This window comes from Leuciscus leuciscus (genome assembly GCF_965113295.1).
Source record: "Leuciscus leuciscus genome assembly, chromosome: 12".
NCBI classification, from domain to species: Eukaryota; Metazoa; Chordata; class Actinopteri; order Cypriniformes; family Leuciscidae; genus Leuciscus; species Leuciscus leuciscus.
The window spans coordinates 15,034,069-15,051,394 of record NC_138736.1 but is presented as its reverse complement, the minus strand read 5'-3'; the positions used below and the strand labels follow the sequence as shown (position 1 = coordinate 15,051,394).

Genomic DNA, 17,326 nt, shown 5'->3' with positions numbered 1-17,326 from the left:
GTCAAACATGTGCATGGCCACATGGCTGTGGAATGGCAATATCACTGGGGTAAAAGCAGTTCTGGGAGGACAGATGCTGCCCTATGGCCCTTCTGCAGTAGCCCGGGCAAATTCCAGAAAACAGGGCGAGAGTGAGGGTAGAACAGCAAGCCTGAGGGTTTCTGAGGGAGCAATCTGTGCTTATAACATACAAATCAAGTCAAAGACTGAGCATTCTCAAAGTCACAGTGTTATAGAGGAAGTTATTTTGACAGCAGCTAATAATACTGGCTTAATAATGCATCTGCTTCTTTTTAGCGCCTGTATGGTGAGGTCTGATGCTGCTTATTATAAAGTGTGAGCTGTCATATGATAAATGTGAGATGAGTTCGTGGAATGAATGATAGGAGAGAAAGAGGAAGTATACATAGAATAGCTCACCACATGCTGAAAAATAATACAACACTAATTTAAGAGTAATTTTGGCATGAAATGAAAAGTAACTATTTTTTAAACACATGTAATATATCCTCTTATGAACGATTCATCCATGTACGTATTTGCTTTTTCACCTTGTAATGTTTAATTAAAGTCATACCTGGACCTTCTGGTGAAACTGTTCTCTCTGATCTGATGACATATGCAGGACTTTTAGTCATTTAAAAATAATTTAGTCCTCTTAAATCCCACACTTTTGAGTGCCACGCCCACATCTCAAAATCCAATCAACAACCGATGCACAGAACCTCAAAGTCCCTGCCCAACATTTTTTAATTTTTCAATAATGTCACACTTATTTTTCAATAATCTGTCACAATACGGAATATATGTCGCTATTTTCGTTTCATTGCTACTTTCAAATAGTATATAAAATAGTGTTGCCTTATGCAACAACTAAAGTCTCAAAAAGTAATACTATATGCTACATTGCTGTCACATGACATCATCACATTGCATGTGAGTGGAGGCCAGTTATAATGTTAGCATTTTTAATTCAATTATGCTTAAGAAATTCTTAAATAAGCAATAACAGAGATAAACATGATGCCACTTAGTTTGATATTTTGTTCATTCGAAAAAGTCTCGGTACAGTATATTTTCATGTCAGTGTGGTCCAATATTGTTCTCCAATGACAATTCACTGTAAACAGCTGAAATATTCTTCAAAATATTTTCTTACACATGGTTACAGGTTTAGAATTACATACAGGTTGAGTAAATAATGACAAAATCTCTATTTTTGGGTGAAAATCTTAAGTTTCTAAAAGTTAAAATATTTTTGGGGGGCACTGTACAGCAGAAACATTCCGGACATAGCCAAAAAGGAGACTGCATAAAAGGAGAGATATACCGGAAGTAGAAAAAAAAGGGAAAAAAGACAGCAAGGGGAAGAGAGAGACAGAAGCTAAGGGAAATAGGTCATGGTTTGAGGGGTCTGATAAGGGGTTGGTCAGAGTGTATATATAGCGAGACCTCCCTCCATTACTGACACAGCTGAGCCTAAGGGATCTCACAGATTTTATTTTGTAAGTGTGACTGAGGGGTTGACATCCCAGTTCTGACAGTCTTCATCCTAAGGGAACTTCCTAGTGTGTGTGCCTGCATGAAAGAGAGACATCCATCTAGGAGATCTGTGTTGCCAATGCATTCTCAGACAGATCCAAAGCGATTGTCACAGAAATGTGAGCGTGCTCGGAGGTTTAACTGCAGGGTTCTCATAATAGTGCCATTCTGTACTAAGGACTGAGTCCTCTGCACTCTTGACCCAATTATCAAGCATGTGACACGTGGCTGCCGACACAGTTCATCCCATTTCTCAGACTAGTCGCCAAAGAAACGCTGAATTTACAGTTCGCTCCTTGGCTTCTCCTACCGGCTTTCACGAGAAACAGATCTGAGTACAGTTTCAACATGAAAGTAAATTGCAGAGATGCACTATCAGAGTTCACTTCTCAAGACAATTTAGCTTTAATCAGTTACTTCCGCAGTTATACTTGAGCACATGCTCATTAAGGAACGAAAGGAAACCAAAGTTAAAAATGTGCCATCTATTTTCAGAGCTAAGCCCTCCAGTAGCTTCTATCTGCTCCCCTTTCCTCAATGAGAAAAGGTTTGCTATTTTCTAAATGAGGACACAGCCTTTGCTGAGGTACCGCAAACTGCAGACATCTGCACAAGCAGCAAATCGTATATTTATAAAGTTGTATCCTCCAACCTTTAAAGAAACTTTACCTTAAGACACACACCTTAAGTCAACATATATCAAAACTTACCCTAGTCCTAGTTCTCTATTCTGTTATGTTGAAGGTCTTATGCCCCAGGCCATGTCATGTCGAAATAACATAATCACAAGATGACAACTCAGAGGTTGTACTGAACTGGTCACATCCTGGACTTGTTCACAAAGAAATGGTCATAATACCAAAATATTAGTTTTTTTTATTTTTATGATTACCAGTGCTATGCATAATGCTTTGCATTGGTATCGCAAAACCACCAAGTTTCTATTTTAAATTTAATTTAATTTTATCACAGAAGCTGTCATGACCAACAACAAATCTAGGTTATGCGAATGTTTACGGAAACCATATTATCTCAGCTCAGGATAGTCCTAGTTCTTTGGACCAAAAACTGATCTACAGCTGTTATAACTGACATATAGCACATTTCTAAGGAATATGAACATATTATAGACATTTAAGTCCAATTGTTTGATCAATATTGGTCAAAGTTCCACTTTTTAGGGTGAATTTACAATGGGAGGCTTTTAAGTCCCAAATGGGTTTTTTCGGGGGGGTTTTTTGTATAGTGTCCATGCAGAGCATTTCAGATTTGAGACTTTTTATGGGGGTGAAAACATGTAAAAAAACAAAAAAAAACAAAAAAAAACTGCTATTGTTTGGGTATCTCTGTTGGGGGACCAGATAGGAAACTGGGGCCTCACTTATAAATACATGTAATTATCCTAAATGTGAACATACGAAATATAGGAACATCAACTCCACCAACAGAATGCTCACAAAAATACTTTTACGTTTCAGAGGAAGTATGACACTCATCATTGGGCAAGGAAATCCAAGCGTGCTCTTGGAAAAATGTGCGGTAGGCATGGCCCAGTTTCTGTACAACGTGTCTGTGTGTGTGTAGGCATATATTATAATTATTATTTTTAGAAAACGAATTAGTTTCAGCACTGTAATTATCACAAAGCAGTTAAAATATTGCTCATTTGTGCATTTAATTATATTAATGCATATTGTGATTGCCTATTTATCTTTAAATTTGTATAAACAACATTGGATTAATCTAATTACTGGCATAAGAGCACTAAAAACTCAAATCCAACTCAAATCCAAACTTAAACTTCCACATCAGTTTCTGCCTTTATTAATCCAAATATGTCCCTCACTTAATGGAGTATAAATGTAATTTAGAATCAAACCCGATTGTATGCCGTTTTATAAATGAGCCCCAAGAAATGTTCAATTATGAGTTTCAGATTTCAGTGGTTACATGGCAAGGGCTAGTAGAAAGGATTTAATAGCTTATTCATAAGTTATTATGGCTATTCTTTTTTCTTTTTTTTATTGATGTTTGCCTTGTGGGCAGATGAAATTAACCAATAAAATCATATCCCACTTTTCATGATCCAATCAAATCCAGATGGATAAAATCAAGCCCTGTCCTGTTTTTATTTTTATTTTTTCACATTGTCAAATTAAAATGTGTTGTGAATTCTCATTTTGTATGGCAGATCATTGTGGTACAATAAGGTTGATCTCTTTTTATGTGTCAACTTATTTACTGTCGCTGTTATGTGTTCTTCACAATACACAAGTTTCAGAATGAGTGCTGAAATTTTCTTCACTGCACAATTGCTTGAGAAAGCTGTTGTCACAGCTGTTGAAGTGAGGTACCAGTAGTATTTCAAGCTCTCCATCATCAACTGCACTAGTCTTATGAAGGACTTTAAAACACTCACGTAACGTCTCCCGCGTAGTGTCGGATACGGAAATCTCGATTGAACTCCATGGTCTTGTCTGCGGGACAGAGCTGAGAGAAAAGACTAGTCTGAGTTTCATGGCATCAACAGGTATCAAACTCCATGTGTTTTTGTTTCTATGTGCATGTTTTGTGAAACAGTACTGCCCCCTTCTGACCCTGCTGCCAAACTGCAGCAGTGCAGTTCAAGTCAGACAACTACAAGTCTGGTTAAATGAGGTTGCAGTTTTGATCCATAATTCATGACAGGCCTAAAACTGTCTGCTTATGTGATGTGATTGAGGATTGCTGAGGCAAGAAGGAATAGATGACTGTTCTGAGTGCTTACTTTCCGGGACGTGTAGTGAGGATGCTGGCCCAGCTTTTTGTTCATGCTTTCCAGGCAAACGGTATCTGTGACTTTCCCTGCAGTGAGACAGGCTTCATCCAGGACCGAGATGATCCCCTTATGAGGCTGCTCCACTAAATCCACTATGATCTGATTGTTAAAGTATTCAATCTGAGAGAAGGAAAAGTCCAATTTAGAGGAGAAGGAAAAGTCCAATTTAGAGAAAATGTGCATGGATTATATTTTAGGTTCAATATGTTTTATTGTTGTGCATTATGCTCACGTGTTGCCATGTGATACCCTCTCTCTGATACTCGTCCTGCTCCTGTCGTAGAATAAGCTCAATGAAGAGCTGCTGTAGCTTCTCATTGCAGTAGTTAATGCAAAACTGCTCAAAGCTGCGGCCATGACATGGATAAGAAAAATAATTAACCACTAAAACCACTCAAAAAAGTAACATTTGCATTAATTATGATATTTAAATGCTTAGTTTTATGATCAAAGCTCTGTAACTTTAATTGTGGGGCAAAATATATAATGCAATGCAATACAATGATAATTGAATGATGTACAAATAAACATTCCTCAAAAGCCTGATGTATCATATTTCATTCCCACATTTTAACATTATTTGTCTAAAAAATTATTTTACAGATAATCAAGTAAACCTAATTTGCTTCATTCCTGTAATTGTTCATCTCAAAATATATTACTAACAAAATAAAAGTTATTATGTTTGATTTATAAAAATCAGTTAAGATTTCACAGCTAAAAGACGTGCACCACAATCTGAATGTTTTTAGATTATACTAAAATGCCTTTTACTTGTTTAAAAAGTATAAGAAATCAATCGGACGTCAGAAGCAGATTTTTCAGGAAAATGTATGATGCTGACAATTTAGAGGCCTTAAAAATGTGTGTATCAAATATGATAGATACAGTACGCTTCATAGGGTTAAAAACTACACAATGCATAAATGATACTGACCTGTTGTTGTCAAAGATCTCAAAGCCATAGATGTCCAGCACACCTATAACAGTGTTTTTGCCATGCAGGGCAGGATTGTAGTCCTTCACTTCAATAACAGCATTGATACGACCCACTATCCACGCAAATAATCTCTCATATAAAGCCTAAAAATGAAAACCATGCCAGAATATATGTACATATAATACAGCAGACATATTAAAGAGGTCATCATACCAACATTTATAATTTTATTTTCCCCCAAGGACCACTTCAAGTGGAAACAGTTGAAAGTTTGACATTTTCCACCCTGACACTGAACAGATAATGTTGATGTAAACAGAGAGTTCATGTGTGAATATATTCATCCCTTTGATGTCAGATGACGTTTTGTAACGAGCTGTTTCTGCTGCAATACATATCACGTTAAGCTGGTATATTTCAAAGGAAAATTTGAATTTTTACAATTACAAATAATTAGATGATGGATGAGTCACAAACAAGGAAACCTTTTTGCAGGAAAGGGGACAATACCTTGGCAAAAGCATCTCTTCCATAGTTAGCTTCCTGCTCGTTGTGCCCCTTTTCGATGACCTCACCACCCCCAGTAGCCACTGTGCGGTACAGAAATGCTTTTATGGCATTCTCAGGCTCTGTGGATGTCAACTCAGAAATGTGCTTCACTGTTTCTTCTCCGACAAGTACGACATGTTCACCATCACTAGTAAACTGAAGGTTACCCTGAAACAATAACATTGCAAGGCCATTAAACCATGGTTCTCAACTAGGGGTCCATGGCCACTTCCAAGACTTAAAATCAATCAATCAATCAATCAATCTATCTATCTATCTATCTATCTATCTATCTATCTATCTATCTATCTATCTATCTATCTATCTATCTATCTATCTATCTATCTATCTATCTATCTATCTATCTATCTATCTATCTATCTATCTATCTATCTATCTATCTATCTATCTATCTATCTCTCTATTAGAAGTAGAAGTCATACAAATGGCTATTTTTTTGTAAAAACATTAAAAAATTACATGATCAATTAGTCGACAACATACGTTTTTACATTATTTCAACTCATCAAAATAGATTAAGCCATTTTAAAATTTATTAAGTTATACGAGATTCAACAATTTTTTTTAATTCAGTTTAATGTAATTTAAGTTGAAATGACTTACACAGCTAAGTTGATTGTAGCCTACTTAAAAATGTAAGGCAGGAAGTTTTTTTTTGTTTTTTTTATTACAGTGAAATGTTAATACAAAACCCTGTAATCACAAAAACTAGAAAAGTCATGTAAATTCATTGGCTATAAAAAAGTAGAAATCATGAAGAACATTCAGCATTCAGTTATTGGAATTATGAAAATGTACTATTTATAATTATTTTATTTTATGATTTTACTATATTCTGCCTTCAATTATTTATTTATTTTTTGACAACAGGGGGCCTTGGAGTCAAAAACATTGAGAACCACTACTTTAAACATTGACTTACAGCAAATTATAAACTACAATCAGAAAAACAGTAGAAAACAATCTTCCACAGCATGCAGTGTGGGACTGACCAGGTGTAGGATGGTACTGAGGATCTTGTAGATGGAGCTGATCTCTTCGGCAGTGAAGCCAATCACTTTTAGAGCTGCCATCACAGCTTTGTGACATAAGGAGTCATTATTGGATGCCTGTGAAGATGATTTGGAAAAACAAGGAGACAGAAAAAGAGAGACTTAGATACATTAAAACAAAGTAAATAATACAAAAAAAAAAAAAAGCATTTCACAATAGTAATTCATGGGTAAACAGAAAAACGACTAAAAACTCTATAGAAGTGCTATAGTACGTGGGATAAGTACGTACAAGTGTGACAGAGGCTCCTTGACTGGTGTAGATATATCCTGCGGGATCTCTCTGCAGATACAAGGACTTCAGCAAATCATCAGACCCTCCCCGTAACACCTGCATAAACACATCAAATATGCTCAGTTGAGTTCAGTTCAGTTTTATTCATCCCTTTGGAAATTTGGTTTGCACAGGTGCCACACATCACGTTAACACATATCTTAATACTCCATAAACATTTATGACAAAGACATTATGTTGATCTGTTAAAGATTTAAAAAGAGTTCTAGCTGCAGTTGGCACTTTTGAGTAAAATTATAATCTCATTTACCATATCCTGGCAGAAGACCTCACCTGATAAAATGAGTGGAAGTTTCTTTCTCCCTCCTGCTGTTGAACAACTCTTGACTGTAAATAGAGCACAGTATTTGTGTTAACTGCCTTTTCTGCATTACACAGTATTGGTGACCCACATAATCTCTAAAAATACAACGCCTTCCAGAGTGACATCAGTTGAACACATAATATGATAGCAAACACTTATTACAGCATTTTCATTTTGAAGTAATCTTTTTTTTTTTTGTAAATGCAGCATTGTATTTGTGTTACAACCCTCCAAAGACCAAAAAGAGTACACTTTTAATATAAATAGCACAAAAAGCAGTTTTATTTTGACACATTATGTTGAATGTTACACTGAATATGTTGCATACTGTTTTATAATATACTACAATACACGGAGATGCAAATAGTATCTCAAATAGTATCTATAAATAATATAAATAGCAACAAAATGTAATGCCATTTACATAGTGCAAAGAAAATACTTTTTTTGTTGCCATTTACACTAAGTGCAAATAGCCACTGCCTTATTATACTTTTTTTTTTTTTGAGAGTATCGCGATACGTACCGTGAGTGCATGGTCTATTGCGTTTTTTCGGTTCGGTTTGAATATCGTTACAACCCTACGTTTCACTCAGATATGCATCACAATAGGGAAGAAAAGACTATTGAAACTTCTGTTTCACATTTCACATCCCGTTGGCACATGGGATGAACTTTAACAGGATGAATAGTAAACCAGGCAACGGTCAACAATAATCTGCACATTATAACACAGCCCTAGACCTTGAAAGGCCTAGCAGATCTTTATCTTATTTTTATAAAATCACCACATTCAAAACTAACAATTTATCTTTTATTATTTTAAGTGTCAATGTCAAGTTCCATGTTCAGATGTCATTTTCATGATGAGCTTTAATTTGTTCTAATACAATACTGATGTGTTCTTACCTTCTCCAGCAGGTAGTTGTTGATGTGTCCTCCTGTCGGGTCTCCGTTAAAGTTGAAGTTGATGTCCATGTATTTCCCAAAGCGGCTGGAGTTGTCATTGCGGTTGGTCTTTGCATTTCCAAAGGCCTCTAACACACAGTTTGATTTCAGGAGCACATTCTTCACACTGTGGTGGGATGCAAATACAGTAAAATGCAAAAATCATTTATGTATAAAAAAGTCTGCGTGTTTGTCAGTGCACATAAGAGTACAATTTTTATTTCCAAAAAATAGTCTGTAAACATGAACATTTGAAAGCCTATTATCTCTTCAAATAATCTGTCATACAAATCTGAATAGGTAATAAAAGCCATACAATTATTTTATATGTAATTAAATGCAAAACCTATTCTGAGGTGTGTTTCCCAAAAGCATCGTTTGCCAACTATGGTCACAAGTTCCGTTTAATTGTGTTGGTAACGACATAACTTGCAATCATAGTTGGCACGGGAAACGCGCCTCAGAGCATTAGCCCTGAAAATCCAGCTCTGTCAATGTCTCAGGAAACTGACCTCTCGACCTCTGCCCTCTGGTTAGGGTTGGTGATAGCTGCAATGTACTGCATAATGTATTTGCTTGCCTCAGTCTTGCCTGCTCCACTCTCACCTGAAACACAAGGAGATTTGAATGAAACGGTCTAATCCATACAGTAAAGTCTTTGTTTATCAGATTTATTCTTCCCCATCAGAGGCACTCGAGACAAACTTTCTGACTGTACATGCATGGTTCATCACACAGTACAACTTCTGATCATAACAGTGCTATTAGGTGTGTTTAAGCATCATGGAAGTAGTATGAACGAAATGAAAGCAACAATACAATAGTATATTAGTCTAAAAATAAGATTTTATATAGGCCCATCTAGGTGTCTGACTTAAATGATAGTGTAGCTACTAAGTGGTCTACTAATTAAAAACAGTATACTAGAGCAGTGGTTCTAAAACTGGGTTCAAAATGCTGAGTTTTGCCCTTCATTCAGAGGTGTAAAAAGTACCCAAAAATTTTACTCAAGTGAAAGTAAAAGTACTGAGGTAAAATTTTACTCAATTAAAAGTAAAAGTATCTGGCCAGAATCGTACTTGAGTCAAAGTAAAAAAGTACCACATCAAAATTGTACTTGAGTATTAAAGAAGTAGAAGTAAAAGCAAGAATGAACTTGAAAAGTGAATGAACCACATACAAGGTTTTATCCTGCTTTAGAACTGTATGTATTTAAAGGTGCTCTTAAAGCTGCCGTCGGCAAGTCTGGCAGATTGGGTCGATTAGCCAAAATTTTGAATGTTTACAACTCTCATGCCCCTCCCCACTACCAGCGAGCACCCTCCCATCGAGGTCGTGCTCGTCAGTGCGTCACTGTGCGTGTGTACCTGATTTTCTGTGAACGCGTCCGTCTCTTCAGCATCTATCAACACCATGGACTCGGAGGTAGGCTGCTCTGGCTAATCTATCCATAGATAGCAATAACCGAGGAATTGGAAGCTTGTTAGTAGATTTTCTCTCCGCCATCACGCTTCATGCAATCTCCAGGCGAACTTCAGGCGTGGCGTGTGCATGTGATATTAACGTGCGCGAGTGAGGGGGGATCTGTGGCGTGTGCACGACCTGTGATTGACAGTCAGATCTCACACCCCCCTGCGCTGATTGGACCTGATGAAGCGGGAGCGGTGGATTTTTGCAAAACAAATAACACGCTCCAGGTGGAGTTAGAAGCTCGGGTTTTTTTCTAAAACCACCTTATTTATGTTGTTCTGTCGGATTATAGTGTCGATTACACTGAATATGATAAAAAAAATGTTGCCGACGGCAGCTTTAAGTGATGTTGGGTGACGTCACTTCTTGTTGACGTTTAAAGTATTGTCAAACAAAACGGAGGCAAGCTAGACCCTTCCTCCTCCTCATCCGCGCACTAACCCCCCAAACCCCACCCCCAAATCCTTCTTGTCGGTTACTGGCTGGAACAGTTTGTTATGTTTTGTGGAGCGGGTTAGCCCAGTTTGTTTTTCTTGCCATTTGTGGAGCCTGGGGTGTCTACAGAGACCGTGTTTTTTTTACAGTGTGTTCATGGGACAGGCAGCTAGCGGATGGTGAGAAGATGTTTGCTGCCATGTGACAAAAAAAATGTTGGCCTAAAAAACACGTGACATCGCTTAGAGCACCTTTAATTGTATTTAATTATCAAACTATAAGACTACTATCTAATGCCAGTATGCAACATGCTAAACATGCTTTTGCCACTAAAAGAAAAGAATTCGCTAAGGTACGGCCACGGGTGCTCTTGATCCTGTGGCTGATTTTGGACTGTGTTCGCAGCTGAATCACGTTCTTCCTCCATTTTCTTCGATCGCTTTCTGTATATATTAATCACAGTTTAAGTACGATTATTTTCATCCTACTAAGAGAAACAACGTGAAGTTGATCGTTTAGTCACTGGCTTGATTTACTGATGCATAAACAGTATTGAACGATTTTGAGAGAAAGATTATCTGTCTGAACTTGAACAATTAGCCTACACATTAGAAATTCACATAACCCACTGGTTCTTCAGAGGCTCGGATGAAGGAACTAAACAAATATTTTGTGTTCATTTGTATCCCAACACTGAGCAACTGCCATGCTTCGCTCGTTTGCAAGCCATGATGTCTCTCGAGGAAAAACCAATATCGCGCTCGCGCAGCTCACTTTCTCATGGGCGGGCCAAATTCTCTTTGCAGGCAAAGAAGAGAAAGGGGAGGTAACCTTTCCCTAACTTATTTCGACATAAGGGGAATATTCTAGATTTGGCCGTCTGAGCTTTCATTTTCACAAAAATACCCAGCGCTTGGTTTACACCCATCAAAACGTCTAGCCACTGGGGGACCATAGGCAGGCAAGGGGTTAAAAAAACTCATAAAGTGAAATTTTAATGCAATGGGACCTTTAAGTACAGTAATCAAGTAAAATTACTCAAGCATTTTACACCTCTGCGTTCATTTAATTGCACCCCACCTTAAAATAACATTAAAGCCTAGCGTGTATTTCTAGCAGGTAAAATGCCATAATGACATCCGTCCGGTCAAATGACCTCATCTTCACACTTGCAGCGTGCATATGATAGGTTGCGTGCAGATTATGCCTTGGCAAATCACGCTATAGGCCTACTTCCGTTCGCGACAATGTACCTTTGTAGTTCAGTGGGGATTTAGCACTTACTAGCATGAAGAACAAATATAGACTGTGCATAGAGATCGATTTAAGATTCAAACTCTCTTCGATACAAAAACATCCTGAGTGAGTTCCTGTGTTTAATGTTGATCACATTATACGAATATCCACATAATTGCAAATGTGAGATTGATTTTATACAACAGTTCAACAAACGAAGGTATTAATATTAAGTGATGTTAATTTTAAACACAGTATTAGCAGTATTTTTTGCAGCAAAATATTAGCTCCAACGAAAGCCACAGCAGTGTTTGTGAACAAATCCGCGGCTTTGAACAAATGGTGTGAGTCATGATTCATTCATAATTACAGCCAGCCACTTGCTTCATTACTGAATGACTCGATGACTCGCTCATAAAGACAGACTTGTCGCCACCTACTGGCGGTTTTAATTTAATATTTAAAAGCATCACTTCGTTTTTACCTATGGTTTTTACCATCATCGCATATTTCTTTATTGAACTTTTTTTTTTATTTAAAGCATTATTTATTTTATAATAAAAAAAATAAAAAAAATGCACTTGAAAAATCGATTTAAGGGGGTAAATATTGTCCCTTACTGAAAAAGATGTGACTGCAGAGAGGGAGAACGCAGAAGGATGTTAAAAGCCTCTGGGGGTAACACCACTCTAAAAAGTTTGAGAACCACTGAGAGTCTTGTCGTTTTTAATTAGGGTTTAGGTAAGTAATTTTAAAACCTGTTGTATATGTTAAAATATATGTAATAACTCAAAAGAATAATTTACCCCATAAAGCATACTGTATAATATTTGAGACTTTAATGAAAAAAACTGTTGTACACAATCTACATGTAGAATACATGTCTACCCTCTGTCGTCTGATTGATAGTTTATACTTTTTTAGTAAGTAAAAGGCCTTTTAGTATAATTGTAAGAACATAATTTTAGGTCATATTGTATATTACTACTTTTCTTTTTAAAATAAACGTAAGAATAACTTTTATATTGTTAGTAATATTTCAAGATGAACACTTACTGGTCTAAAGTAACTTAACTTTACCTGATGAGGCATACATCATGTTTTAGAAAAATCATGTTACAATTTTAGTATCAAATATATGATACATCAGAGTTTTGTACATCTCTCAATCATCATTGAATTGCATTGCATTATATGCCCCCCCATCCCCCCCACCCCCCACCCCACACTAAAATCTACATAGTTTTGATCATAAAACTAAGCATTTGAATATCATCTTATTATGATGACAAGGCTGCTATGCTGGTTAGAGCTTGTATAGTGTTGGTCTAGCATGGTGAACCATCATGTTTTTCTCAAGCAAAACTGAACTGGTGTAGCTGGTCCACCAGCACTTTTGCTTTCCATGTTGATGACCAGCAAACCAGCAACCAGGATCCCATACTGGTCCCAGCATGCAAAACATACCTTATGATTTTTCAGTAGGGTTATTTTATATGTTATATTTTTATGTTTTACAGGGTTAAATATTAGATATTTTCACTGTGCATTTTGTTGGGCTTGGGTCTATTTTCTCCTGTTTATCTATTTTGATCATGGTAACATTTTGAAAAGGATGAATGACCTCTGGCCTGTGTCTTTGAGGAATGTTCATAACACCAGTGTCTGTTGTTTTATTCAGCAGTGAGTGTGTTTAGTAGCTGCTGTACCTGAAATGACGATACATGTGTCTTTGGCTCGTCTCTTCATGGCTTTATAAGCGGCATCTGCGACAGCAAACAGGTGAGGTGGGTTCTCATACAGTTCTCTGCCCCTGTAGTTCTCAATGACCTCCTTCCCATAGATATCTAACTGTTTGTACGGATTGACTGACACCACTACTTCTCCAATGAAAGTGTAGATACGGCCCTTCTCAAACCTGAAAACAACAAACAATACTGTGAAAAATATGCAGGTGTCAAATAGAACAGTCAGAAATAGCTTTAACAAGACTCATTGTTAGCATCATATGTGCTGGTTTGGCTTAGTTCCTGGTGTCCGAACAGACAAATTAAAGAACAAACGATGAATGCGTTGAGTATTACTGTAAGGTGAGGTGGGATTCAATTAATCATAAATCATACCAAGAGGTTTAAGAAAAACATACACTGATGAATGTCCCTTACAGTGTAACTGGAATTTTACTTGGAATAACATATAATGTAATAATAAAAATAATAATATATGCCCATATGATAAACTTTAATGCTGTGAAAATTACTAATATAATATAATATAATATAATATAATATAATATAATAATATTTACTTCCTTCCAGATTATGACATTTGATGGCATTTCATCCAAGTGGATGCTGCACATTGGTGGTGGTTGAGGAGATTCCCCCCTTCTATGTAAAGCGCTTTGAGTTCCGAGAAAAGCGCTATATAAATGTAATTAATTATTATTATTATTATTATTATTTCTTAACCGTGTCATAACTGTGATTATATCGAATAAGCTCCATTAGACATTCAATAATTGTGACAGTTTCTGTGTCAGGATTAACATATTAAAACATCATAAACCACATCTCATTTTATAACCTTGATATCAAATGCCATAATACAATTCACCTGGTGATGAATTAAAATTATATACAAGTCACTGACGTTTGCCTACAGAACAACCACTGGCTCTGCTCCCTTTTACCTTAACTCATTACTTCAGACTTATGTGCTATCCAGAAACTTGCACTCTGCAAGCAGAAGACATCTTGTGGTATCTCAAAGAGGCACAAAATCTCTTTCTTGGACCTTTACCATGACTGTTCCCTGCTGGTGGAATGATCTGCCTAACTCAACCAGAGCTGCTGAGTCCATTTCAAGAAACGTCTGAAGACGCATCTTTTTTGGCAACACTTGATCCAGTAATACTAACACTTTCTCTTCTATTCTATTTTTTTTTTTATATATATCTAAAAAAAAAAGTTTTTACATGGATTAAACTGAGAAGGGCATAGCACTTGCATATTGTCATCCTACTGTTAGTTTAACTGCTTCTATTGTTCTCATTTGTAAGTCGCTTTGGATTAAAGCGTCTGCTAAATGAATAAATGTAAATATAAATGTGAGGGGAAACAAGTGTCATAACTTGTAAGTTTCTCAATGTAATGCACGCCCATGTTCAGCAGGAAGTGATACAGGGCTGGGAAGTGAGAACAGGAAGTGCAATGGGGCTCAAGATGACTCACTTTCTGAATTTCCAACAAAAAATACAGTGTGATCTTGGTAAAGTAAGCATATCAACTAAAACATTTATCTTTCCTGGCGTACAGCTAAAATACATAGATATCTGTCCGTAGTTAAAATGCACTGGTCATTATAGCTTATACATTCTATATAAAAAACAAGCATATTCAACACAAAAATCAAATAGTTCAGACAATATCTAAGGATTCAATTGGTAGGATGCCTTTCCTCCGCACATTATGAACGTATTAGTATTTTGTTATATGACTTTTTTTGGTACAGTCACATGAGGCATGGCCATAACGCTGATGAAACACACAAAAGGACTGGACAAGTTTTTTTCTTTTTTTTTCTAGTGTTTCAGAGGCATAAGAATTTGTGACAGACAAAACAAGTATGCAACACTCATAAAGAGTCTTGTGAAAATGTCATCTGATTCTACCCAGTTTAACCAATGACATCATAGATCACAGATGGAGCAAATGCTGCATGTTAAAGGAAAGGAGAACTAGAAACTTTTGATTTCATCATCAGAACTGCTAAGATTCAACTGGCTGGTCATGATCAGCTGTTGTAAGACAAGATAAGATGTATTATTTTCTTGTTATGTCTCTTAAGCTGTTGATGTTAGCGACTTGATATCTCAGCTATGAGCGGGAAAGTCAAAAGTAATATGACGCATTCTTTCCTCTCCTCTTTTTTCTTATAGAAATATTTTCTTGTCACATTTTTTTTTTCTTCTACCAAGAAGGGAGTGGTCAAAATCAAAGACTCTAAAACCATACAAAAAGACTTAAATTACTCACTTTTGACAGTGAAACATTCTTACTGTAATGGGCAAGTTCTACAAACAAAAATGACTTTATCACAGCTTCAGAGCTCCCAAAATGAGTTCATGCTTAAAACACTCAATGTCAACACCAATTTTTTAAGACCTTGTTTACTGTTGTCTTATCAGGTTCTTTGTAATATAAGCTGTAATGTCTATTGAGTCTCTTTACACACCACAACTTAGTGTAAAAACTGTTCACTCTTACCTTAACTTCAAATTCTCCATAAACTGCTCCATAGTGACCTCGTCTAGAAGCACAAAGTCTGACTTTCCGAACTCCAAGCCCTCCAGCTCCGCCATCCCTGCAGGAGTCTATCTAAAGGACAAATGGATGGAGAGGAAAGTGGAAGGTGATGAGAGAGGCACAGAAACCGAGCATTGACTGTCGACCTCTCGAAGCCGGTAGAGGAGACAAATGTGCTGGGGGTGTGGCCTACGTTTTGGTCTTTGCATGATCTGAGGCTGTGGCAAGTGAAGTCAGTGACAACTGCGGTCTGCAGGCTTCAGCATGTCATCCTGTTCAAGACAACATCTGCGTATGTATGTGTTTATTTTTGTTCACGTGGGGGAGGAATTATCTTTAAACACAAGTCTTTTCGCATCTTCATGAGCTACCACAGGTCTGGCAGTAGCCACAGTAAAACCTTAACTGAACTTAACTCCTTTTTATTTACCTTCACCATGTGTATTAGAGTCATGGCAGAGCGCAAATGATGTATAAAGACAAAACACACTGTTTGGCCTTTTAAACTTTACAATGTTGTTCAGTTTAATATTGTGTATTAGTTCAAATAAGCTGTAAGACATTATAGATCACTATCTTATAAGAGGATGAATATTTCCGAAAGCCCACCCTCTCGCTCTGGGTCATAGACTACTTCCAAGAACTAGATCTTTCACATAGTCTGAGTTTATGCGGCCCACACACTCTAATCTAGGATCTGTTCCATTCTTACAAAACCCTCTCACAACTATAAACACCAGGACCAAACAAGATACAGAAAGGACAGGATACACAGCATGCCATTTATGGTGAAATAAAGGGGTGCCGGTAGAGGCTGTGATACCAATCAGCAGCGAAACAATCCAAATTAACATGTTGTTCACAGTCTTACAAATTGCATGCTATTAAAGCCATGTAACACTAAAACTTCTGTTCATTTAATATGGTAGTGTATAATTGGTGACCATAGCACTGTAGGGCTGAGCAAATATGGGCAGAACTCTTTACTGCCCTAGTACTTCAAAAAGCCTTTTAAAGGTGAATTAAACGTGGCACAGTGGCCTTCATCGTCAGTATGCTAATGCCGATCTAGTGCAAGGGATTTCATCAATATGCTGATTGAGGACTGTTGGGACACTCCAGGCCAAGGATGGTTCTGTCGGGAGAGACAGAGTCATTTGCACCTCAACGACACGTCTGTACCATTTGCTTCACAGGACATATGCTTTCAACTACATACTGTTTATTTACTAGAGTGTTCTAATATGTAACTATATGTTTGGTCTCATCTGACAGCTTATAAACTGAAATGAATGGTGGTGAACTTAATAGAGATATTAAAGTATCCTAATGTACAATCAAGGTACTATTGGTTAAACATGCATTGAGAAGAATATATTAATGTTCTTCTCCCCCTCTTGATCAATACC

The 17,326-nt window shown here is 36.9% G+C and overlaps 1 protein-coding gene across 1 annotated transcript in view; it reads right to left on the bottom strand.

Moving 5' to 3' along the window:
• myo1g (myosin IG) overlaps positions 1–16,097 on the bottom strand; it is a 48,352-nt gene extending 32,255 nt beyond the window's left edge. Inside the window, exons 1-12 of the mRNA XM_082186364.1 lie at positions 15,879–16,097; positions 13,320–13,528; positions 8,982–9,075; positions 8,431–8,596; positions 7,491–7,544; positions 7,155–7,253; positions 6,863–6,979; positions 5,811–6,017; positions 5,298–5,443; positions 4,593–4,707; positions 4,310–4,480; positions 3,962–4,032 (exon numbers count right to left, since the gene is read on the bottom strand). Coding sequence (XP_082042490.1) covers positions 3,962–4,032; positions 4,310–4,480; positions 4,593–4,707; positions 5,298–5,443; positions 5,811–6,017; positions 6,863–6,979; positions 7,155–7,253; positions 7,491–7,544; positions 8,431–8,596; positions 8,982–9,075; positions 13,320–13,528; positions 15,879–15,973 — 1,544 coding nt within the window. The 5' untranslated portion in view covers positions 15,974–16,097. The remainder of the gene's footprint in view (positions 1–3,961; positions 4,033–4,309; positions 4,481–4,592; positions 4,708–5,297; positions 5,444–5,810; positions 6,018–6,862; positions 6,980–7,154; positions 7,254–7,490; positions 7,545–8,430; positions 8,597–8,981; positions 9,076–13,319; positions 13,529–15,878) is intronic.
• Positions 16,098–17,326: the final 1,229 nt, after the last annotated feature.